This window comes from Plecotus auritus, assembly GCF_963455305.1.
Source record: "Plecotus auritus genome assembly, chromosome: 4".
Classification (NCBI taxonomy): domain Eukaryota; kingdom Metazoa; phylum Chordata; class Mammalia; order Chiroptera; family Vespertilionidae; genus Plecotus; species Plecotus auritus.
Window position 1 is genome coordinate 107,591,052 of NC_137775.1, and position 27,148 is coordinate 107,618,199.

The 27,148-nt window shown below is 43.7% G+C and overlaps 1 protein-coding gene across 2 annotated transcripts in view; it reads right to left on the minus strand.

The window, feature by feature from the left end:
• Window positions 1-27,148, minus strand: part of RBM33 (RNA binding motif protein 33) — a 112,547-nt gene that overhangs the window by 26,604 nt on the left and 58,795 nt on the right. For both annotated transcript variants that reach the window (XM_080667107.1, XM_080667106.1), the window contains exons 10-14: window positions 18,552-18,684; window positions 18,022-18,365; window positions 16,406-16,684; window positions 14,216-14,497; window positions 10,466-11,083 (exon numbers count right to left, since the gene is read on the minus strand). In XM_080667107.1, the coding sequence (XP_080523233.1) occupies window positions 10,466-11,083; window positions 14,216-14,497; window positions 16,406-16,684; window positions 18,022-18,365; window positions 18,552-18,684 (1,656 nt within the window). The remainder of the gene's footprint in view (window positions 1-10,465; window positions 11,084-14,215; window positions 14,498-16,405; window positions 16,685-18,021; window positions 18,366-18,551; window positions 18,685-27,148) is intronic.

The following is a 27,148-nucleotide window of genomic DNA, read 5'->3' on the forward strand; positions in this document are numbered from 1 at the left end:
TAGCAGCCATCTGCAGATCACTCTGTGGTTCCTGCCAGGTGGCCCAAGGCAGTGGCAGACTTTGCACCTCCCAGGAAGCCCCAGAGCCAGTGTACCCAGTGGACATCTTCAGACCATACCAGAGTATAACTCTACCATCCCCAAGCAACACACTCAAGGGGCAGATTCAGTGAGCACCAAAGCCCCACTAAAGCAAGTCCTGCTCCATAGTGGTGTCTACTGCACAGCAGCTCTTTCATTGCAGACATGCCTGGTCCTCACAGCCAGTTGGCCTGGAGGTTAATTCCTCCCAGTGACACCAACAGCAATCAAGACTCAACTACAACAAGACTGTGCAACCAGCCCACACAGGGGCACACCTAGAGTGCCTAGCTCAGGTGACAGGAGACTGAGCCACTGAGCCCTACAGGATACCTAATACACAAGGCTGCTCTACAAATTCCAGGAGACATAGCAGCTCTACCTAATACTCAGAAAATAACATGGGGAGGCAGCCAAAATGTGAAGACAAACACCACGAATGAATGAAATGAAAGCAAGCAAACTCCTGGATACAGAGTTCAAAACGATGGATATAAGATTGCTCCAGGATCTTAATGAAAGCTTCAAGGGACTTAGTGAGACTTTCAAGGAAATCAGTGAGAACATCAAAGACAAGAAAAAGTACCAATCAGAAATGAAGAATACACTAAATGAAACAAAGAACAATTTGCAGGGATTCAAGAATAGAGGATTTTGAGACACAAATTAACAATTTGGAATATGAGGAAGCAAAAAATAGCCAATGAAAAGAGCAAAAAGAAAAAATAATCCAAAAATATGAAGATTAGTGTAAGAAGCCTCTGGGACAACTTAAGTGTACCAACATTTGCATTATGGGGGTGTCAGAGGGAAAAGAGAGCAAGATATTGAAAAGCTATCTGAAGAAATAATGACAGAAAACTTCTCCTAACTGGTGAAGAAATAGACTTACAAGTCCAGGAAGAGCAGAGGAACTCAAGGAGGCCCACACCAAGACACATCATAATTAAAATGCCAAGGGTTAAAGACAAAGAGAGAATCTTAAAGGCAGCAAGAGAAAAAGCAGTTAATTACCTACTGTTGCTGATTTCTGAAAAGAACCTTTGCAGACCAGAAGGGAGTGGCAAGAAATACTCAAGGTGATGAATAGCAAGGATCTACAATCAAGATTACCCTACCCAGCAAATAATCCTATCATTTAGAATTGAAGGTCAGATAAAGAATTTCACAGTCAAGAAAAAGCAAAAGGAGTTCATCACCACCAAACCAGTATTACATGAAATGTTGAAGGGTATTCTTTAAGAAGAGGAAGAAAACGAAGATGAAGAAGAAAAAAATAATAATAAATCTAAAATATGAACAATAAAATGGCAATAAATACATATCTATTAACAATTGAAAATAAAAATAAATGAACAAGAAATCTAATGAACAAAATGAACTGATGAATAAAATAGAATCAGAGGCATGGAAACATGAAATAGACTAATGACTCTCAGAGGGAAGGAGGGTAGAGGGGTGGGAAGAGATTAAGGTGGTGAAGGCCTGGGGTAGGGCAGGTGCTGGGTGGAGGGGTACAAGGGGGGGGGGAGGGGGACATATGTAATACTCTCAACAATAAAAATTTTTTCAAAAAAAGAATAGGCTTTTTTCCCCAAATGAGAGAACAAGTCTTCCTTTTCAAATTCTTACCAAAAATTTTTAATTCCAGTTATTTCAATTAACACTGGGAAAGAGCCAAACTATTCTTCACTAGTTGTGGCCAGACTCACCCAGGGACAGATCAAACTGAATGCATACATTTATTTAAGAGTCTTCTAGAACTTAAGCATATGGTTACAGCACTGAAAGATATAAATTAAAAAATACTGTCGATTCAAATCAGGAATTTCAGAATTCTGTTATCTGAACATAAGGAAATAACTGGTCATCTGTGGATGGCAGATTATATTGTAGTCCAAAAAAGTGGTTGGGGTCCCAGGGCAGCCTCTTGTGAATTCCTCCTCCTATAGGGCCTATACCATTCCTTCCACAGCAGTGTGTTTAGACATGATTTTAAATATTTCACTTCCTCCAAACAGATGAGAAAAAACTAAGTTAGGGCCCGGCAGGCGTGGCTCAGTGGTTGAGCATCAACCTATAAACCAGGAGGTCACGGTACGATTCCCAGTCAGAGCATATGACTGGGTTCCGGCCTCAATCCCCAGGGGCAAGAAGGAGGCAGACAATCAATGATTCTCTCTCAGCATTAATGTTTCTATCTCTCTCTCTCTCCCCTCCCCTTCCTCTCTGAAATCAATACAAATATATATTTTTTAAAAAGAAGTTTGGTTTATAGTATACCAAACTAGAAATATTTTGTTGTTTTTTTCCCCAAATTATCTTTTAATGTACCATAAAATGTATTTTAGATTGGTTTTTCTTAAATATAAAGAAAGCTTTATGAATTAAGAAAGAGTAGAGAATACTTTTTATCAGCTTAATCATTATAAAAAATGCAGTTTGTAGCCACCATCATGAGCAGGACAAATTTATTTATAACGAATGGTTTAAATGTACAGATAAAAAGGCCTATTGATACTGTCAGGGCACCCTGCAATTTGACAGATCAAATCTTATTTTCATTCTTAAAGCCCATGAAGAAGTGATATCGCTGACATGCATTCACTAGTGAGCAAATTGATTAATCCCTCGCTATAGAAATCTCAACTCTTGATTACACCTATCAGACACTAAGCAGCATTATTCTAGAGTGACAACACTTTGACAAATTCCCCAACCATTTTTCTCAGCCTTTGTGGCCCTGCTAGCTTGTATTAACCCGATGAAAAATTAATTTTCCTTATCTTCTCCTAAACCCCAAAGTCCAAATCCGCCAAACTGGCAACTCTTTCTGTAAAGGTATTATGAAAACCTCTAAAAGATTAATTGCATGTCTTCAGGTGACATTAAATTAATTTCTGTACTCATGACAGACACTTGATAGTCCGTACTGAGAGGACAGATAACATTGTCAGGACACACCGAAGGACAGTGGTTGGGGTCCCAGGGCAGCCTCTTGTGAATTCTCCCTCCGATAAGGACCCCCTCACTGTCAGGGCCATGCACGATCTCACAGCCCCCAGACCTCCCCGCACAGGTTTCTATTAACCACAACAATGCTGGGCCGCCCCCTGTAATCTTCAGTTCACTCAGAAGCCGGACAACAGATGATACGCATGCTATACGAAGTTGCTAAATACAAACACATTTAAGGCTCCATTTTGTCTTTGAAGGATAAACACTAAGGAGAAATAAGCAGGCTAACATTCTCATTCAGGCTCCTTCCTTGGTCAATTCCCTAATTAAAGCTGCAGCCTGAGGCGAGAACACGTCCCCTTTGCAGCGTTCACCTATTCTCTGCAATAAGCTACCCTGACATATGGCGAGCACACAAATATTTCAACAATGTCCATCTAGAATGCTTCCTATAACATTTCGGAATGGGTCCACATGGGCTGAGCTGGGACAAAATACAGAGCAGACAGACCTCAAAGCACTTGGGTTTTTTGGAGAAGAGCTCGACGGGCGCACACACTGGATTTGACAGCAGGTGGCAACATGGCACAGAGACTCAGGGCTCTCTCTCTCAACATTCTCTCTCCCTGAGATTTGTTAGGTTTGGGGAAATCTTTAAGAAGCAAAATTAACTGGCCTTTGGAGGAACAAAGCAAAGCCCTGAGCCTCTGAGGGAGTCATATTCCAATTCCTGCCACATGAATCTTGGTCTGAAAAGGAGACAACTGCTAATGTGAGTTCCTCCAGCCACAGAGCCACGAACTCAGACTTCCAGAGAGAGCCCACCGCAGCGGTGAGGCCAGGCTCTGCAAGGCAGAAGCTTCCTGCCTGCCCTGGCTGAGAGCAGCAGATGGGCAAGGTGGGAGTTGAGCTCGCACGTCCTGAGGTGCCTCCCCATCCACACCAGAGCAGTGTCTTTCCCACTCAGTTTCCCTCACTGTCTGATCTTCCCATCACAGGCATGTCCTCTGACACCTCATGTCCAACTGCCTTCCCTGGCCCTGGCATGGCTTTCCCTCAGTTAGAAAATGGGCTGTGGCTTCTTTGCCACAGGAACTTTCCACGTGCTCTTCCTCTCTGCCCAGAGGGGCTTTTCCTTCCTGTGCTCTCCTCAGGCAATCAATCAGCACCTCCTCTCACTCAGTCATTTCTTCAGGTCTCCCTATCAGACACTCACAACACCAGCTGTCTGGAGCCTGCACAGTACTGGGGGCTAAGGAGCTGCTCTTTCTTTGCAGCTGCATGCGGAGCTCCTCAGCCCCAAGTCAGGTCTATTGTGACAGCCACTGCCAAGTGCACCTCCACCCCTGCCATGGAGGGCAGGGCCTGAGACCTCCTCAGGACACCCTCCTTCCCTGCAGTACCTTGACCTCACTCCTGCCAGAAGAACATGCTTAACACTAACCTTGGTCCACAGAGACTCATTTTAATACTTAAATAGTGGTGTTTAATCCTCTTGGAATTCTCACACAGGACAATCATTCAAAAAATGAATTTGATGCAGTACAAAGTATTTTCTACTCATGTTGATGACCTATTTCAAGAAATGTAATATACAAAAGAATCCAACCGATGCAGGAGATCTCTTGATTCACCTTCTGTCTTGGAACTCACCCTAGATGGACGGACATGCTGATAGGGCTCAGATGCAGTGACACCCAGTAAGCAAGTCTGGGTGTTCCCCTGGAGGACACAGGGCTGCTGCAGAACTGAGGCCCAGAAGCCATAAGACGAATCTAACACTCTGCACCAAAAAGCAAGGGTGTGTCCAAGGAATGCTGGGGACACTCCCAAGGACAGCACCAGCTTACCAGGGCACTCCCGTGCCAACTGAGACCATTCCAACACCCAAATAAATAATACTAGTAACAATTCATTGTATAAAATAAGAATTCAAATCCCATGTTGCTGTAACAAATGAACAAATAAATAAGCGAGGGCAAAGAGAAAGCTACCCTCGCAGAAACATGACAGATAACAAGCAGAAATGCAGCACTGGCCCTAGAAATGTCAGTGCAGTTAACACGCTGCAAATCCACAAGAAATGGGATCGTTAATCTCAAAGCTCTTCCCATGAATTACTTATCAAGTACAAAGGGTAAGACTATTGCTTAAAATAGAGAGACTTGGCCGACACCACCTGACTCAATGATCAAAGTGCCAACACTGGACAAACCACCGGTAGGACTACTGTGAGGAGGACACAATATCCTTCTCTGCATCTCTGCTAAAAACACTAGCCTGATACCCATCATGAGAAAATGGGAGACAAAGCAAACTAAAGGGCATTTGACAAAATATTTAGCTAAGTCTCCTCTTTAAAAATGTCTGAAGAGCCCAGCCGGCACGGCTCAGTGATTGAGGGTCGACCTATGAACCAAGAGGTCACAGTTTGATTCCTGGTCAGGGCACTTGCCTAGATTGTGGGCTCAGTCCCCAGTAGGGGGCGTGCAGGAGGCTGCATGTACTCATCCTTCACACCAACCTTAGCAATTTCATTTATAGACTAGAGACTGAGGTTCAGAAAAATGAAATAACTGTTCAGGGTCCAAAGGGCAATTAATTATAGACAATCATCCGAACATGGGCCAGCATCATGTACAAATGCACACTCTCGGTCCTGGGGAGGCAGCGCTTCAATTTCCATGCTCCGTGAACAAGAATTTCCAAATGGCCACAACAAGCAGGATTCAAGAGAGAACCCATGAAGAAAGTGAAGAATGACTGTGAGTGGTAAACCTAGACAAGCATGGTCACCAGGACTGTGAAAACCAACATCAAGAAAGAAGCCATACTAAGCTCTTTGTGAAAGGCTTCCTGTGCTCGCCATGCACTCGCTACAACCAAGAGGAAGGAGGATCATGAACTAACATCACTCAAAGATAAGCAACAGAAGAGCAGACTAAAAACCTGCCTTTAAGTCGCAGGCTCTTTCACTTTTCAAAAAACCCAATTTAATAAAATCTAAGTTAAGTTATTTGATTATAAGTAACGCAATATGGAAACCGACAGAAGAGAACTCTGTGCCGAAGCACCATCACCTCACAAGTCAAGCACAGAAAACCACCTGTTGTGGCTGTAAGGCACTTGCAATCTGTGCTGGTGTGAGTGCGAGGCACCTGCTCCCTAACCACCCCAGGGACACACCTGACTGGATCACCAACAGGGCACTTTTAGGAACAACGCTGCAGACTGACTCCTGTCCTATCCACAGTCAACAACTTGGAACAGGAGACCACTGATGCAAAGAGTAATGTAATGAACTACATCGATGCCAGCTTAGGTCAGAGAAGGATCTATACTAATAAAAGGGTAATATGCTAATTAGACCTGAAGTCTTCCTGATGTCCTTCCAGACAAAGCCACAGTGGCAGGGGCTGAGGCAGAGGCAGTTAGGGGCAATCAGGCAGGCAGGGGAGCAGTTAGGGGCGATCAGGCTGGCAGGGGAGAGCAGTTAGAGGCAATCAGGCCAGGAGGGGGGAGTGGTTAGGGGCATTAGGCAGGGGAGAGCGGTTAGGGGCGATCAGGCTGGCAGGCAGAGTGGTTAGAGGTGATCAGGCAGGCAAGCAGTTAGGAGCCAGAGGTCCCGGATTGCGAGAGGGATGTCCTTGATTGGAGAGGGTGCAGGCCGGGCTGAGGGACCCACCCCTTCCCGTGCACGAATTTCATGCACCAGGCCTCTAGTAAAGGAAATAAAACAGACTCCCAAGTAAACCTCTCTAAGAAACCTTATAAATATGATACTTACTGTACTTTTGTACTAAAAGGATGTAAAGAAGCTCATTGTGAACATACAAGAACACAGAAATTAATATTAATAATTACCAATTAGTTAGTTATGAACCTGAAGTGCATAAATAATACCCTGCACAGGTACAGTATATAAGCTAATCCTCCCAAATTCTAAGACCCTGTCAGAGCCTTACTGGAGTTGCCAGTTCAGACCTGGACTCACGGCCTAGCCCAGGGCATTAATGCCACAGCTGACAAAAGAAGAGAAGGGACCAAAAGGGAAAGAAATTAAAGTCAGAAGAAATGTGCACACGCAACACTTAAGAGAACTGTTTCCTTTTGTATTGCCTGAAATAAACACAATTAAGAATATGCTCTCTTAAAAATAGCTCCTACCCACACATAACACACACACACACACCCTGGCCATTAGAAAATACTATTTATTCCAGGTCAGAGAGACACAAACAAGGCATTTACTAGGTGTACTGGTTAATAATGCCGATTTTTTTCAATAGATGGAGTTACACATATGTTGATATATATGCGATTTGATATGTATGCTATTTTGTTGTATTGACAACAAGCTTCAAACTTCATATGTCAAATTTTCTGAAGGTGTTAACATCATAGATATATTTATGTTTAAAAATGTTGAACTTCATGCCAATAAAAGAGCATTTGTGGGAAGTTTTAATTCATTACTTTATTTTTAAGAAAAGTGTTGCTGAATACTTCAGGAAGCTTATGATGAACATGCTCCATCTCAAGATACTTGTGAACGCTGGTTTAAATGCTTTAAAAGTGATGATTTTGATGTGAAAGACAAAGAACGTCCAGGTCAACCGAAAAAGTTTGGAGACCAACAATTACAAGCATTATTGGATGAAGATGCGTGTCAAACTCAAAAACAACTTGCAGAAAGATTAAACGTTGCTCAGCAAACAATTTCCGATCATTTACAAGCAATGGGAAAGATTTTAAAGGAAGGAAAATGGGTGCCACATCAACTGAACGAAAGACAAATGGAAAACCGAAAAGTCATCAGTAAAATGTTGCTTCGACGACACGAAAGTCTTTTTTGCATAGAATTGTGACTGGCGATGAAAAGTGGATTTATTCTGAGAATCCCAAATGCACATAATCATGGGTTGATCCAGGTCAACCATCAACATCGACTGCAAGGCCAAAGAAGACAATGCTCTGCGTTCGGTGGGATCAGGAAGGTGTGGTGTATTATGAGCTTCTAAAACCATGTGAAACGGTTAATACTGATCGCTACCGACAACAAATAATCAATTTGAACTACGCTTGGATCGTAAAATGACCAGAATGGGCCAGAAGACATGGCAAAGTACCATCACACACTTCAAAACCAGTTAAAGACACGTTAAAAGCCTTAACTGGTTTGGCTCAGTGGATAGAGCATCGGCCTGCAGACTGAAGGGTCCCAGGTTCGATTCTGGTCAAGGGCATGTACCTTGATTGCGGGCACATCCCCAGTAGGGGGTGTGCAGGAGGCAGCTGATCAATGTTTCTCTCTCATTGATGTTTCTAACTCTCTATCCCTCTCTCATCCACTCTGTAAAAAAATGCAATTAAAAATTAAAACAAACAAACAAAAAAAGACACGTTAAAAGATCTTGCCTGGGAAGTATTAACCCACCCGCTGTATTCACCAGACCTTGCTCCTTCAGATTACCACTTGTTCCAATCGATGGCACACGCACTTTCTGAGCAGCACTTCAAAACGTACAAAAGAAGTGGAAAACTGGGTCTCTGAATGGTTTGCCTCAAAACAAGAAAAGTTCTATTGGGACTAGTATCTACAAATTACCTGAAAGATGGGGGAAATGTGTAGCAGCGATGGACATTACTTTGAATAAAGCACTTCTGATGTTTCTCTTGAAATTATTGTGTTTTCTTTTATTACAAAATCCGCATTATTAACTGGTATACCTAGTATCCTAGGAGTTGAAAGTAGCCAACATGCTACTGGAGGAACTGTTTGAAAAAATCCTCATGGAAATTGCAGACAGGTTGGTTAGTTAACTTATTACTTAAAAATTAAAAAGAGCTAAAAAGCTACTCCAATGGTTGGCAGATAGTTATTTTCATGTAAAATTCCTGTTGTTTTTCTGTGTATTGTAAAATTATACAACATAGTTTTAGAATATAGCATGATATAAAAAATTTTTAGCCTGTAGAAAAAAAAAGAGCAAAAATTTAACTAGCTCAATTCTTTGAAAGAAAAGGTGTTGATTCATTTGCAAGCTGTTCTTCGACACAGAGCTAGCTGAGCCCCCAGCTCAGCTGCCGGCCCACCAGAACCCTGAATACACTTGGCCCTCACTTTCTACCAGCCACAGCCCGCCCATGGAGGTCACTGGAAAGATCTATTCCCGACCTTGGCCCCATGCCGCCTGTTTATAACTCAAGGGGAAAAGTGAGACACTGACAAAGTGTGCTTAAAACAAAGTCAAAAGCAAAAGGCCACAGACACTGGAAACTGATTAACTTTTGAGTTCTCATCTAAAAATAACAAAGGCATATAATGGTAAAGTAATTTGATGGAATATAGGCCATCTGCTAATCAACATTTTGAATCACCATGAATGGAGGTGAGAAAAACAGATTCAAGAAAAACAAAATTATAGGTCCTATTAATATGGAATTTCTAATCCATATTACTCTATCAAACGTCTTAGTCGACAAGCACAGAAATAAAAGCAATTAATACTGTACTAAGTCAACTGCTCACAAGTTGTTCCCAAATGAGCACAGCACAGGACATAATGCCACACGTGCCTCTTCACAGTCCTCTGTGCACTGTCCTCCCTGGAAGGCCTGCAGGGTACAGGCTGTGGTCTGTAAAGGCCGGCTTCCCCTTTCTTCTCAGTTTATAGACAAACCACACACACCAGTACTGTGACAGGACAACTGCACGGACCACCCAGAATGTGCTGCAGAATCCTGTCAGCACAGCAAGGCTAAGCCCCCTTCTATAAAAAAGCAGGTATCTACACATGGCTTCTTGAAAGGACAACCTTGTCCCACGGACATCTGTTTGCCTGTTTAAGAACTGAATTGTCCAACCCGGGCTGGAAAACAGCAATGACTGCCTTAGCCTTAGGGAGAGTGATCTAAAATGGCCACCGTCATAGGGAGACAGACAAAAGTGTGCTTACCTCTGACCTGCAACCCAGGTACTTGCCCTTGACCGCGAATGAAACCCATGACCCTCAGGTGTGCAGGCCGAAGCTCTAATCCCTGAGCAACACCGGCCAGGGTCACCGTGGTCGCACTTTAGAACTCTGCTCATCCTGTTGCCCCTGAATCTAAAGCTACACACAAGTCACTTGCTTTGTGGTAAAGGAAATTTTGTGTTTAAAACAAACTTCGTAATTCTACCACAAATTAGCCTCAAAAAGCATCTAAAACTGAGAAAGGTCTAAGTGAAGGACAGAGACAACTGAACACTATGGTCAGCATGGAAACGGCAGCTCTCACACCAGCCTTCCCATCAAAAGGGCTGGTCCACGGGACTGTACAGAAGCAACCTACCTCCCTCTGCTCACACACCTGCTTTGGGAATTAGGGCATCCTAAGTGAAGGATGTGGAGATTCAAGAGGCACAGTGACCTCGTCAACTTACCCCAGCTGACAACTTAATCACCCTGACTTTGGAGCTGACATGCGGCCCATCTCCGCCACCACTGTTTGCCCGGTGCATGACAGTCCTTTTGGCGCCGGGCTTGGAATCTGGGGGCCGGCTCTGGAGGGCCGTCACTCGAGCGGTCTGTGCTGGGGGCAGCTCGTCCCCATCCTCAGGCTGTGCCTGCAGGACTTTATGTCTCAAGTGCTTCAGTGGTTTCACCGGCTGTCCCGAATACTGCATGTGAGCACCAGATGGCACAAAGTTTGACGTTTTCGGCTGAAGACTTGAAAGAGCAACATCTTGGTTTTTCACGAGAAGTCTGTTTTTCACATTCTGTCGGACCTGGGCACCAGGGAAGGGTAGCAAGGGGTTTCCATTGGTGGGCAACGGCAACGCTGGAAGCTCTTCCCGCTCCACAGGGGCCCCGGGGCTGCAAAGTTGTTGCTGCTGCTGCTGCTGCTGCTGCTGCGCCAGCCTCTCCAGTAGCTCCTTCTTCCTGGCTCCAGCCTGCTGCTGCCGGCGCATCTCCTTTTGCTTCAGGATCTCCTCTCGCAGGCGCTTCTGCTCTTCTATCTTTAAGCGATACAGCCTCGTTTCTTCATCTTCATCGGGAAACTGGAACAGAGAACACCCACGGTTTACTTGGCAGCGCCAGACAAGGTGACGGTTCCAGTGTATTTCTACAAACTCAGAAAATGCAAATTATAAAACCCTTTCATTCAAAATTTGAAAAACACTTTGTAACTTCTTCCTCTGAAGAGGGGGAAAAATTATGCAATAGCTAACTTGGAAAATCTTATCAGAATATTAAAAATGAAAGAATGTACATTTCCTTTTATTTATAAGTTTGAAGCCAATTAAACCATTCATTTAAGATATCAAAATATGTTTCGAATGGAAATAGCCACAGTAGGGGCCACACAGTCACACAGGTTTTATCTGGCTCTTCTCTGACGAGCCAACAAAAGGTGGGTGTAAATGACCTGAAAGGGCCTGATTAGAACTATTGATTTTTCGTACAGAATTTCAGCCTGATCTCAAACTCATTTGTCACAGAATAATTGGTTGTAATGAACAGCACAAGTCAATCTCTCTGACCTTGAACTCATGCACTCTCCTCAGAATCAAAATGCTGTCAATGGCAGTATTGGAATATTAATGCTATCTAAGGAAAGCTATAATATGCCAGCCCCAAACCATTCTGAGAGTCTACCAAAAAATCTCACAGAAGTCTGGTAAGTTTCACCAAAACCATGCAATAAGGAAAGTTTATTAAAAGTTAGGCATTTAGCCCTAGTCTGTTCAGCTCAGTGGACAGAGCACTGACTATGGACTGAAGGGTCCCGGGTTCGATTCTGGTCAAGGACACATACCTCTCAGTTGCAGATTCAATCCCCTCTCCAATTGGAGAGTGTCCAGGAGGCAACCAATCAATGTGTCTCTCTCACATCTATGTTTCTCTTTCTCTCTTTCCCCCTCCCTTCCACTCTCTCTAAAAATCAATAGAAATATATCCTCAGGTGAGGATTAAAAAAAAGAAGTTAGGCATTTGTTAAAAATGGCAGTAATTTTCTTTAAAAGCATCACAGATACACTCGATCCAAAGATCCTTCACAAAAGATTATAATAGAATTTAATCTATCTAGAGGCAAGCTATTAACAAACCAACCTTAAAAATTAGAAGTTAAAACCAAAATGTAGCTGCAGACCCTACTGGTGCCCCCAGAGCCCAAGCACTTGACCTACAGGACAGAGTCGGGCCCTCATCAGGGCTTGCTTGTCATTTTAGAAGCAATTCTGACCAAGTCAGCTATCTAATTGAAAGTTTAGGGCAGATGTGAAATGGCAAATCTGAAGTTAGATGAGGCCACACAGGTAGGTGTAACAAGTGGACAGCACTGAAAAAGTGCAGGGGCCAGACAGCTGGAGAGTAGTGACAGGTCCAGGGCCCACTGCCTCAAACGCAGTAACAGTCACTGAGATGTGTCCCCAAGCAACCAAGAAAGAGTTCAAGTATGTTCAAGAACATAGCTGGGAATACTTCTAAATAGGTATGTCCTTTATCATATCATTATTGATTGGGTGAATGTAAGAAAATAAACTACAAAACAAATAGAAGACATTTTAAGATGTAAAAAAATTTTACTTCTGGTCCATTCTCTGTGCACAGAAAACTGAAAGCAAACAAATGAAGACACTGCGTACACATGGTCACAAGGCTATGCCTAAAAGGCCACTTTTGTACTTTTATTTAGATTCTGTCATAAAAGTGCATATAACCTAATTTTTCTGAACCAGTTTGTAATGAGTGAAGAGCTGGTTATGTAAAGTAAAAGCAGGATAAAAATTTTAGCCAAGATTTCTTTTTATAAACTGCCCCAATTCAGTCTGTAAATCTACATTATTTTTTCATATATTTGATTTTAAAACCAAAAGTCACCCTTCTTCTATTAAGAGCTTATTAAATGTCAACTCCATATTTTGACTTTATATTGACACTTCTGATTAGTAACACATTACAACTGCTTACAATTTATTAGCAAAAAATCTGACTTCCCTTCACATTTAACTATTAGTGTTGACTGGTTTTTATATAATTAAGAAAACATGACTTGCCTATATTTTTATCAAAGGACATTCTTCATGACATTCTTTTATATTAACACATGACACTAATTTATAATATTCTACGTAAATTTTATCAATACCATGTCCCAGGCACATGTACTCAATGGCTAACGAAATCAAGGCTTGTGAGAAGTGAAATGTGAAGTGACTTGCTCAGGGACATGGTGTGGCGCTGGTGGGTCATTCCAAGGGCATGTTTCTCGCCTATGCTCCACTAGACACCTAGTCCTAGTTAGAGCCCAGGACTTACAGACACTGCACACAGCATGTATCTGTACTTCTGGCAACAGGCTAGGATTAGATCTCGACTGCATGGAAGCATGAGACAAGTGCAGACATTTCCTTTCCAGGAGCCCAGTGACGCAGATTTTGCCAATATTTAACAAGAGCTAATTAAAAAGTCCAGGACCAAAATCTGTACTAACCCCACTACACAAAAAAATAATCAAGTGGCCACAACTCAATCAAGGTGCAAATAAGATCTCAGTTGGAAACCATGTCACATACCGACTTTCATGTACTCTTTATTCTTATATTTATACCTACTGAAAATCAGCAAGAATGGAACAAGTCAAAATAACCACCACCCCCAAAATATCTATTTTAAGGTCAAAAAAGTGGTCCTCTCTTCTAGCCGTGCACAGTGTAAAATGGCCCATATTGAGAACCAGCTAAATAACTACAGCTCACAGACCGAATCTGGCCTAGCATTACTCTGTCATCAAGCTTTACTGGAACACAGCCACCCCTGATGATGCTAGAACTGTCTGTAATTGCTTTTGTGCTAACAATGCAGAATTGAATATTATGAGAATCAGTTTGGACTATCAATTCTGACATTTTTATTATCTGAACCCTTTAAGGACTTGTTTGCCAACCCCCAATATATACAGACTCTACAGCATACAACTTTTAACTGTGCAAGTGCATAAATACCATCTAATATTGAAACCAGTGAGAATGAGGGTATATGTTATATGAACATGACCGTGAGGTTAAAAGAAGGACCTAGTTGAGAAAAAGTGGGAAGATTTGGTGATAACTCGCCGGATCAGAGTGAACTCAGGGGTACAAATGGATTATAAGACTTCCTATTATTTTTTAATAGCAAAGTCCTACCTCTGGTTCTGCTTTTGCTTCTTCCTTAGGTTGACCCTCAGGGCTAACGGGCTTGGCCTTCAAGTCCGTCTTCCCCTGTGTGTTCCTAGGCCCAGGTCTCAAGGGTGGTGACATGCTGCCCGTCGGCTTTCCATGAGCGCCAGGTGTGGATGCACCACGACTGTTACTCAGTTCCATGACGTGCAAGGGCGCTATTGGTAACTCACGCAAGTTACTGTTTCTGGCGGCAGTTGGCTGCAGCTGCTGCATTGGCCGTTTGGTTACATTCTGAGACGTCGTATTCTATCACAAGAAGACATAAATTCAAATGACAACAAGAATCTTGGGAGGACCACAGAAAGGCACATTAGATTATTAGGTGAAAATACTCAGAAATCATTCTAATTAGTGACTTCTCTTTCAGGGGCAGACACTTCTCCCGCTGGTCAATATGTTTTTCAAAATGAATGTTCCCTGCTTAGTGCAGAAGCACACCCTGCTGTTAAGGACTGGAACCCCTAAGGGGGCAATAGACAGACAGGCTCCGAACTGTGGAACTCACAGCGGGGCACTGCAGGTGGGTCTTGAGTTTGGAGACAGAGCCAACAAGAGATTCCACCTGCATAAGGAGTTGGCAGCACCTCTTCTACTAGGTCCCCTAAGTTTACAGTGGACCAAGCAAAGATTCAAGCATTAAGTCAGTGCCCTCCCTGGAGGAGAAAGATACCCGTGAGTTTTCTCCAAGAGGAAACACTTGGTTATGTTCATCCTTGGGATTGTTAACAGAATCCCAACACCTGGGTGGGTGAGGGAGCCGCGCGGGGCGGGTTTACAGATGTGAGATGGCTGGGGGATTCAGTTCTCAGATCGCTCGCTGGCATCAACACGTAAGGACACAAGGCCAGGCAGGTAGGTGGCTTGCCACTGCTCTAACAAAATAAAACCCTAGTTACAAACCACCGTCTTCCCAGATCCGGAAATCCTTTCTTATTTCTGTATCATTTTAGTCTCATTGTTACTTTAAGAAACAGGTATGAGAAATTTTGAGATTGAAAGTAGCTAAATGACAAGCTTGAAGCTTGAGATAACAAGGGACAGTATAAAAAGAAAAGCCAACTGTCACCTTAGAGCCTAGAACTCTAACCATTAGACTCTTTATAAAAAGGTTATTTAATGGAAAACAGGTGATAACTGCCGCAGTATTTTTGCAGCAAGGATTCAGGAATCTGAAGAAGGGGCTGACGAATAAATGGATACTCTATACAAGAAATATACATTTGGAAGGCATTGGGGGAGCCAGACGCAGGGTGGGAGGCCTCACCCTCTAGTGAAGTGGGCTTCCTGAATCTCCAGACACACGACTTTTTATTTACACATTTTTTCCCTTTAGCAAAGCAAACATACATATCAAAGGTAAGGTTTGGTAAACAGTAAAGGATTATCAGGCTAGGGGATCGCCCTGAGCCATTCAGCCAGCAGCAGGTAATAATATGCAGATTTTCAGCCCTGCTGAAAAAGTCCATCAGCCTTTTGAGGACTTTTCCCATTTATTATGACCTGCTGGTCTTAGCCTCCAGCAGATAACAGTGACTACTGTCTTTTATTTTTAAAGCAGTATACTCCCCAGTTTCTTTCCATGCATGACCAACCACACAATTGCTGATGGTCCCCGAGAGTGTATCCTCACAAATAAAAGCACAATTAAATATAAGCTCCACGAAGGCAGGAAACCTGCCTCTTGCTCACTGCTGTATTCTTAGAACTAGAGGAGTGCCAACCAAGAGGACATTCAATACATTCTTCCTGAATTCACTTGCTTATTTACTCACAGCCCAAGGAGATCATCTGTGCATCGAAAAGTAAACCACTGGCAAAAGGAGAGTGACTGTCACCCGAAACTATTTTCGGAAGTTATGTGTCTGTTAATTACTAATATCATCGCTACAGGAATACGCAGATAAACAAAAGTAAGAAACTGAAGTAAACAACATGAGGAGAGTCTTTCAGGCACAAAAGAGACACTATTAATTTCTGTAGTCAAGAAAACCAGTTTCCTAAGTGGTTTTTAAACATGCATTCACTGCGGAAAAAGGCACTACATGTGCTTTGTTAATTAAATCAGAACTAGAAACTACTCTGGCTCGGGAGTTCTGCCCCTGATGTTGTGACATGAAAGGCATCGCAGACGGCAGGAGACAGGTGGACACTCACATGCCTCAGCCCCTGGCGCTGGGGGCACTGCATCCGACTGCTGTTCTGCTGAGGCTGAGCCGTCTGCATATGAGGCCTGAACTGGGGCTGCGACATGGGCATCAGAGGTGGCGGGGGAACAGACAGGTGGTGGTGGTGCTGGTGCTGCTGCGGCTGGTGAGGAGGCTGGTGCTGCGCCTGGGGGGGCGGCGGGTGCTGTGGAGGTGGCTGCAGCGGGGGCTGCTGCTGAGGCTGTGGCGGAGGCTGGTGGGGAGGGGGTAACGGGGGGTGCAGAGGCCCCTGCCGTGCCAAAAGAAAGAGAAACAACAGCTTATAAATGCATATACTAGTTATGTTCCAATTCAGCCCTTCCCTTAGAAAACGCAACACCAAAAAGAAACTTGAAGTGGTACAAATTTCATTTCAGATTTGTTGATGGAGATAATGATATATATATATATATATATATATATATATATATATATATGTATATATATATATATATATATATATATTCCAAGTCCTTTTAATCTCAAAATTCCAAGGATTTGTCCTAAGGAGATTACTAAGGCTACAAACATAACCTCTAGGATGTTCCCGGCAGCACTGTCTCTAAGAATGTGTGCAACACAGCGACGCCGTAAGTGCAGCCTATGAGCGGGTCTGGTGTGCAGTGACAGGTAATTCCCTGTCATGAGAGGAACATAACCACAGGCTCCTGCGGAAAAGCATGCTGAGGATGGGTGCTCTGAAGAGCCTGAGAAGCATGAGCACCCAATGTTAGTGGTGACTGTTTCAGATGTCGGGTTTACTTTCCTCTTTAAATACTTATCTCTACTCGAATGCTTCTGCAATGAAAATGTAGTCACTGTATTTTTTTTTTTAAATAAAAAGAAAAACAGGGAGGTAGAAAAGGGTAAAGGTATAAATGGTAATAGAAGAGACTTGACTTGGGGTGGTAAACACGCACACACAAAAAAGAAAAAAAACATTTTATCCTCCTCTAACACCCGAAATAATCATCATTTTCCTCTTTTCACTTTAAATGCATCCTCTGTGTTCCTAAACAGCTGATTCCAGCATCCCACCATCATGTATTTAATAGTATGCTTCAAGTACAAACACAAGTGCTGGGAAGGAGGAGCTCACATCACACATCAAGGACGCCCATGAGAGAGCTCACCAGCAGAGGGCACTCAACTCATCCAACCAGGAGGAAGGAACAGCAACACTTGCTCCAGGGGCAATCTTCCACTGCATATTGCAGTAATATCAGCTGACAACTTTATTTCCCCATAAACCTTTTACGACTTCCAGTGATGAGCAAAGATATTGTCAAAATACATCCTACTTATATTAGCAGTATAGCCATTAATAAAATTTAAAAATCTTAATACTGAATGTTTTCATTTCCCCAACATTCACAATCACCTTTTCCATTTCTCCTATGACTTGAGATAACCAATACTGTCAAGAGATTATCTGTTGTAAACAGTTAATAGCCTTATTCTTTAAATAACCTCCAGATCTTAGCAGACTAGAATAAAAATATGAAACTTTGTCTTCAAAAACACCAGACCCAGACCTGCAGCACCCTCCTCCTCCTCCTCCACACACGGCCCACCCGCTCCGAGTACCTGTAGGTTAGGCTGTGCATGTGTGGGCAGAAATGGCTGTCCAGGGCCCGGCAGGAAGGGCTGTCGAGGAGGAATGAAAGGCCGAGTGGCAGCGGACCCTGGCTGGCTGAAGTGCAGCAGGCCCACAGGACCTGGAGGCTGCAGGGTGGGCCTCACAGGCCTCTCTCGAGGGAACACGGGCTGCTGTCCTTGCTGATTAAAAGCTGGTCCAGGCTGAGTGAATGGTAAGGGACTGGGCGTGGGCACAGGGTGAGCGCTGCTGAGAAGTGTGGGAGGGGGTGGCGGTGGTGGGGGGCTTCGCTGCTCCAGAAAGAGATGACTCGGGAAACGAGGTTCACCTGAAACTGAAAGGCACCAGGACGTCACCCTCTGGCTGTGCAGAACGTGTGCTCCAGGCAGAAGTGCTAGGGCACAAGAACTGGATGCTTAACAAAAGCTCCTCACAGAAGCTAAATACAGTTTAAAACAGAAGTGTGTCCCGGCCCATCACCCACCACAGCTTGGTTCCGTTACTCAGCACTGTCCCTTACCTCCTAAGAAGAAGGGGTCTCGCTCCTGGGGAGGGGGTGGTGCTCTCCACTGGTCCTGCAGAGGAAGCCGTGGGGGCTGGCTAAAATTGTTGGGAACCGGTCCAGGGGTGTGCTGTGCGAATTCTGGAGGGCCCTAAGGAACAACAGGGAAAGAAGATGACAGGCAGGAAAATATACTGTACATGGAGCCAAGTTTTCCCCTGAAACATCAATTAACTTATCTCCCATATTCCCAGTTTATAACTACATGTTAACCAAGTAAATGATTCAGCCATATGAAACAGTCAAACATCAAAACACAGCATCTGAAAATTAATTCCTTGTTTTCATATGTCTACAGCACCAAAAACATTCTTTTTAAGCTTACTGAAATCCGGGTGACTATTGACCTTCTTGCCTTTTCGTCCGAAAGACACAATGCCTCATTTGGACATTCCTGATATTTATCTTCTCAGACATGCTATTCTTTGCTATCTTTTTAACACAACCATAAGCTACAGAGCTGCTTTACTTCAAAAGCAGGGAAAATAACAGAACTTATACTATAACAAAAATCAGCAATCTCTAACAAAACAGGAAAATGTGAAATGTATAAGAAACCACGCTACTACAAAAGAAATATTACATAGTTGGATTCCACTGGATAAAAATTTCTAAACTCCTAAAGATTAACATTATTTAGTAGCTAAATGTTTACTAGTAAAACTCTATAGGTAAACTAAAATTACTTTATTTTCAGCTGGTCTTTCGAAAAGTGAAAGATTTTTAAAAACAAACATGGGCTTAATAATGCCTCACATTTTTGGATGCATAGAAAGAAGGCCTCACCTTGGGGTGGGGGACAGAGGCAGGTTGGAGGGAGTCAATAGGGGGAAAAAAGGTCATATGTAACACTTCCAACAATAAAGATTTTAAAAGAAAGAAAAGTCTCACAATTTTTCCCCTCCTCTAGAAAGAATTCATTAATTATACACATCATCAAAATAATTTCTATTTAATAACACCTCATTCCTTGAAACTCAGCCATTATTTCTCAACTTTTAAAAAAAATAATAATATTTATTGATTTCAGAGAGGGAGAGAAAGGGAGAAAGAGATAGAAACATCATTGATGATAGAGAATCATTGATCGGCTGCCTCCTGCAGGCCCCACACTGGAGATTGAGCCTGCAACCTGGGCATGTGCCCTGACCTGGAATCGAACCGTGACTTCCTGGTTCATAGGTCAACATTCAACCACTGAGCCATGCTGGCTGGACATTTCTCAACTTTTTAAAACCACACTCCCTTCTCATAAAATTCTAATGCTTCTTCTGTCATTTTATTACTAATACTGTTCCCTCTAAAAGTGACATCATTTTAAAACATTTAAAATGCTTTTGCAAACTACATTTGCCTTCCTTCTCTCTTTACGAATGTGCTCGATCCATGGCACTGTAAGAATAATACAAAATGAACACTAGTATAAACACAAACCTGTAAGATCCATGACTATATGACGTTAAAAAAATTAGGTTTAAGCACAAATATTACATCTTTATAAAAACAAATATTAGGTACTTATTAAAACACTAGAGGCCCGATGCACGAAATTCATGCAAGGGGCTCGGCCCTCGCAGCCCCGGCTTCATCCGGAAGACCAGCCGGAGGACGTCCAGAAGGTCATTCGACTGTTTGGTCTAATTAGCATATTAGCTCTTTATTATATAGGATATGGAATAGGAAGCCCCCAAGATTAAATTCTTATAGTCTTTGTTACTTTAGGTGAAATCAAGGGAATTCTCACCTTACCAATGTTTGACTTTAGGGAATGTCACTTCTCACCTCTAGATTAAGGACATCAACTAAGAGACTACCAAAGCAATAAATGTTCAGTAACTAAGAAGTGTAAAATCTATAAGTGAGAACACACAGTGGATGCAATCATATTACATTAGAAAGCTTCTCTATGCCCAGTAAATGTACACATTTTCTCACTTAACTTGAGACTTTACCAATATAATGCTTTGACATGGATATTCTTCAATATTTAATACTTTTACTATGGTAATACCACACTAGAAAAAATGCTCTGATGGCGTGGCTGTCGCACACTGTTACTTATCAAATATGCATGAGGACTTCCAATGAGCTTGCCTCCTTTCTGCCATGGCCCCATACTTTCCTCTTGTTCTAAAAAGATTTTTATTTTGTCCTGGCTGGTGTGCTCAGTGGTTAGAGCATCGGCCCACGCACCGAAGCATCTCCTGGTCAATTCCTGGTCAAGGGATTCCTGGGTTACAAGTTCAATCCCCGGACCCAGGCAGGGCCCATTCAGGAGGCAACCGATTACTCTCTCTCTCTCTTTCTCTCCTCTCCCTTCTCCCTCCTTCCTTCCTTTCTACTCTCTCTAAAAATTAATGGGAAAAATATCCTCAGATGAAGATTTTTAAATTTTTTCTGATTTTCTGTTTGAAGTCAATGAAATAGGTACTGTGCATTTATTTGCACATGTATTTCAACAGGTAACTAGACAGAATATGTGTTATTAAAGGATTTATCAAATATAGCATTAGTATCCTATCTTCAGTTTCATATATCTCTTTTCTCACATATAAATGTATTTCAAAACATGGTTTAAAATCATCTTCAAAACTTTCTGATAACAAATTAGCAATCAAAGTCCTTTTTTTTTTAATGTTTAAACCATTTATCTTGAAGTGGCACTGAAAATAAAGTTACAAATTGCCTGCCCTCTGTTTTGTGGCAACCTTTGACTGGTCACCTGCCTCCACACATGCAATGTGGCGACCAATCAGCAACCCTCACCTGCTGAATAAAGCCCTCTTTCACCTAAGCAGCGGATTCAAACTGCTTCCATCTATACTGGACTGTCCCTCTTCTGGGGGAGGGGACACCAGGAAAAAGTTTCAAACAGAGAAGTACAGAAGGGACAGGATAAAATTCATTAAAATAATTTACAGTGAGAAATGCAAAACCCACAGATCACAAGCATGCTCCTAAGACATGAGCGGGACAGCACTACAGCCTGAAACAAGCTACTAATGTAAAAGGTCAAAGAAATCACTGAAATTTAAATGTTAAAAATGAGAGTTATTTTTCATGGGGTTTTAGCTTACAAATTAGTAAAATATTAACACCTACATGAAGACAAATGACAAAACATCTTCAACCTTTTAAAGTGCAATAAATGATAGCTCTCCCCAAATACTGTACTGTGGCCATTTATAAATGGATGGGTGTGGTCTGCACAGGAGAGAGGTTTGGGGGAATGGATCTCAGCAGTGCAACGGCGCCCATGCAAAGCCCCAAAAAGCCACTCTGTATGGAAGTGGCCTATCAGCAGGGGTACTGCTGCTGTAGGGACGGTCCAAGAGAACTGGTCTGGAGAACCTCAGGGTCCAAGCCAACTCTGGGAAACATTGGGACTCTTCATGTTCTTAAAATCATACAGCAAACTGAAAGACCACTCTATTACTACCTCTGGTGGGATTTTTCATTTAAAAAATAGGACAAGTATGCTGAATGACAACCAGATGGAAACATTGGCCACTGCGCCTATACCTGTGTCAGTCACCACTATGGAATGAGCTGTCTTGACTTTCTGTCTTGACTAGTACACACGGCTTTCTTCCTTAATTCATACGAGAAGCCCTATTGCTACTTTTCTTACCCGGCGCACAGAGAATTGGAAAATACCTGGTTTCTCCTGAAGTCTGTGGTCCTTTATGAATTCCATGATTGCACTTTACTGCCACCCGTCTTGCCCTGCTGCCGAGGCTCTGAACAGTGCTGGCTGGCAGCGGCCGTCTCAGGGCTCTATATATCCTTCCCCCGACTCCTTCCATGAGAGAGTGACTTCCCAGTCCTCCCACGATAGGTTTTCTCATTACAAATAAGGCCAAACGCAGCTGGAAGAGCAGACTGGCTTCCCCCATTGCAGGCAGGAGGTCTGCCAAGTTTAGATTTTGACTCTGCCATGGGCTGAGCTAAGAAAAGTGTTCTTTACCCTCTTCACCCTCTTCTGGAAGTGCCTGCTGAATTACAGGAACAAATGCAAAGAGAGACTGAAGTGGTTTAGTTTTCAACAGGAACTTCAAGATGTCTAAGAACTAGGTACCTTATTTCTTGGGTCTCTAACCACTTGCAGATTTCCTGGGAGATTATTTTAAATATTCATAACTTCTAAAGACATTTTTTGGTATTAAACTGAAAATATATTGGGATCACATATCTTGGCCCCTTTGGAATTTAATATTGTGATTTTCATCACTTCCCCAAACCATCTTTTCTTTATCCTTGTGCTGTCTAACCAGATACACACAGGTATTCAAATGTTACTAAAATGTTACTCTTTCTTCAACAGTAATATTTAACCAGAACTTTATTCTTTATCCTAATAAGTGAGAATGCTCGACTGATGGACCTGTGTCTCTGGCCTTCCCACTCACTAGCACAGCCTTGAGCACATGACTGAACCTCTCTGCGCCTCAGTATTCCCATCTGTAAAACAGCCCTATCTCCTAGGAGAAGTTACAGAAACATGCACAAAGTACTTAGGATAGTCCCCAGCAATAATGAAACCTCACTGTGCCTGGCATTGTCATTTTTATGCCACATTTTTGCAGACAGCATTCCACCATAGGTGTAATACACAGCTTCTGACAATTATGTGTTTCCTGATCAAGTGAAAGACAAATCAGCATAGGTCCCCTTCCCGCCCCCAATTGCCCGCCCCCCCACCCCCCGTCGGCCTGGTCGCCCCTCATGGTCCCCCGACTGGCCTGGTCGCCCCATGCAGACTGCTGTTCAGTCGTTTGGTCGTCCCTCACTAACTCCCCCTGCCGGCCTGGTAGTCCCACGCAGTCTGCTGTTCAGTTATTTGGTTGCCCCACACAGCCTGCTGTTCAGTTATTTGGTCATCCTTCACTAACAACCTGGTGGCCTGGTCGTAGGCAGCCATCTTGTGAGGGCATGAGGGCTAATTTGCATATTAGTTCTTTATTATATAGGAGGTAATAATAAAAGCCTAATATGCTAAGTGTCACTATGATGCCCACTGACCACGAAGGGGCAGATGCTCCAACTGGTAGGTTGGCTTGCTGCTGGGGTCTGGCCGATGGGAATGGGCGAGACAGGCTGGACACACCCTGGAGCCCTCCCGCGGTCCCTCCCTGGCTCTGATCATTCACCAGTGGGGTCCCTCGGCCTGGCCTGCACCCTCTCGCAATCCGGGACCCCTCTGGGATGTCGGAGAGGCGGTTTTGGCCCGATCACTGCAGGCCAGGCCAAGGGACCCCACCAGTGCATGAATCCATGCACTAGACCTCTAGTATAGATTGTAATAGCACTGGCCAATGTGGCTCAATGGTTGGAGCATGCACCCGGGGGTCTGGGCAGTGTCTGGGGTTTGATTCACAGTCAAGGGCATGTACCTGGGTTTCAGGTTCATTCCCCACCAGTCATGGAGAGTGGGGAAAGCAACAATTAATGTGTCTTTCTCACATCAAAGTTTTTCTCTCTCCCCCTCCTGCCCTTCTACTATCTCTGAAAAACAATGGAAAAAATATCCTCAGGTGAGAATTAACAAAAATAAATATACTAAAGAGGTAATATACAAATTAACCCTCAAGCCCTAACGCCATCACAAGATGGCGCCATGCACAGTGGGGCGGTGACGGGCCGGCTGCTCCACATGCCTGCCGCCGCAGTTCCCGTGGCCCCGCAGGGGGGAAGGAGGGGTGGGCAGGAGGTCCGCCTGTCACTGGGATTCCCCTGGCCGCGCAGGTGGGGGCGGGGGTGGGGGGGTCCGGTGCAGAGTTCCCTCAGCCCCACCAGGGAAGCAGGTCCCGGCTGCTGCTCCGTGCGGCTTCCACCGGGGTTCCCTCAGCCCCGCGCTGCGGGGGCGGCTCCACGGAGGGTCCTGCAGCTTAAGCTGCTTCCATCTGCATGGGCGCAGGCAGGTCTGATTCTCGCGGGATTTTGAGGCACAAGCAAGTGGGCGGGGACTTGACTCTGAGTCTCCCAGCACAGGCAGACTTGACGCTGTGTCCCCCGTGGGCACCAGCCCAGACTCTGACAACAGGGAGGAGGGAGTCCCATCCCCCACGAATCAGCCAGAATAAGCCGTTGGTCAGCCAGCTCTCAGAGGCCTGACAGCCAGGACTCTCATTCACCTGCATCCCAGAGCCTGACAGCAGGGAGGTGGGAATATGTGTAAAGAGCAACTATTGACACAACATAGCTCTGCAGCTGAAAGAAGCCAGCGTCATCGACAGAAAATGTCTGAAGACCAATGTGCCTCTGAAGCTGAAAGAAGGCAGCATGGACAACAGAATATGTCTAAAGAATAGTCATCAACAAGTACTACCAATACTGGTAGGAACTGCATTCTCAATGAAAATGGAGTACATGAGGATGCAATTCTCGAACATAGTTGTGGTAGAATGACTGTTAGATGTTAATTTTGCCTATCACTAAATTTCTCTGATGAAAAACCATCTGATGGAAAATTTACTCGATGTTGTAGCAAAGGTAAAGTTTGTCCAAATGATAAACATTTTCCAGAATACCCAGCATATTTAAAAAGATTAATGACAAACAAAGATTCTGACAGTAAAAATTTCATGGAAAATATTCATTCCATAAATAGTTCTTCTGCTTTTGCTTCCATGGGCGCAAATATTGCATCACCATCAGGATATGGGCCATACTGTTTTAGAATACACGGACAAGTTTATCACCGTACTGGGACTTTACATCCTTGGGATGGTGTTTCTCAAAAGTTTGCTCAACTCTATATTTTAGATATGGCCGAAGCGACAAGTAAAAGATTAGCAATGCCAGAAAACCAGGGCTGCTCAGAAAGACTCATGATCAACATCAACAACCTCAAGCATGAAATAAATGAACAAAATTGTACAAGATGCTACATGAGGTAGAAAAGGAAGCCCAATCTGAAGCAGCAACAAAAGGTATTGCTCCCACAGAAGTTAACAATGGCGATTAAATACAATTATAACAGTGATCCAGGTAGATATAATTCTCCCCATGTAATCGAGGTTGCAATCATATTCAGAAACAAAGAGGGAGAACCTCTTTTTGAAACGGACTTGCTCATTCATTGTAAACCAGATCCCAATAATCTGCCACGAAAATGAATCAGTATCCTGTTTCCTACATTAGATGCAATGACATATCCTATTCTTTTTCCACATGGTGAAAAAGGCTGGGGAACGGATATTGCATTAAGACTCAGAGACGACAGTGTAATCGACAATGATACTAGACAAAATGTAAGGACACGAGTCACACAAACGCAGTATTATGGGTTTCATCTCTCTGTGAGGGGCACATTCAATCCTATTTTAAATGCAGGAAAATTAACTCAACAGTTTGTGGATTCATATTCAAAAATGGAGGCCAATCGGATAAATTTCATTAAAGCAAACCAATATTAGATATATTAGATAGTGAATCCAAATTACGAACGGAAGATGACACTGACAGTATAGTTAAGGCAGAAATTCCAGATGGAGACCAGTGTCCTCGACTTTTTCAAATTGTAAAATCAAATATGGTATATGGACCATGTGGAATACAAAATCCAAATAGTCCATGTAGTCGGATATCCCCCGAGGGGTCCCAGATTGGAGAGGGTGCAGGCCGGGCTGAGGGACACCCCCCCGCCCCCCGCCCCATACACGAATTTCATGCACCGGGCCACTAGTAAAAATATAAAGCCATTATACACACAGATATCTATACCTAAATTTGCCCAAGTTATAAGAAATGGCTTTGCTCTAAGGATGGACGTCAAGAGTGGAAATTGCTGCGGGACCATGGGTGCTAACAGAACACAAAATGGTGCTTGGGGACTTTGTGGAAAAATGGCCGCCTTCCTTCCGACCAGGACATTGATGGCTCATCCGTCTGTGCTAAGTCTTCCTCCCCCCACCGGCCAGGCTGCATTTCCCAGTCGGGCCTGCAAGGACTGGCCAAGTTTTGGCAAATGGAATGTAATCAAAAGTAATGGAGACCAGTTCCATAGCTGGTCAGTTAAAACAAACCTGCCTGACTGATCCCCACTTTTCCCCTCCTGCCAGAATGAAGTAACCTGCGGGTCAGAGGAAGGAGTCTGGAGGATGAGAACTGAATGAAGCCACTTCCCAGGGCCAAGCCGTTGAGGGTCTGGGAGTGTCAGCCAGTGGTCTCTGGCTGATATCCCCGTGCTGGATACCTGGGGCTGTTCCCCAAGACTGTCCCTTCAAATGGTCTTCTACCCCAGGGCGGAAAACTCGAAAGTTCCACCCCTTCCTGCCCTGCACCCCCAATGCCCTTACCAATCTTGGGCACCCAGAACCCACCTGGGCTCTGCCGCCACCACCTCAGGCTCAGCCCACACTGCCGCTGTGAGCTAACAGCAGAGCTGTGTGAGTGGGTCAGTCAACCCCGATAGCCTGTGGGGCAGACACTCCATTCAAAAAACCTTCTGAGCAGTTACACACCTCACACTCAGCACAAAGTTAGGAAGCAGAGGGGCCTGGACCCACCTGGACACCTACCTCCAGAACCTCTACGCTCTCTATTGTTTGTCA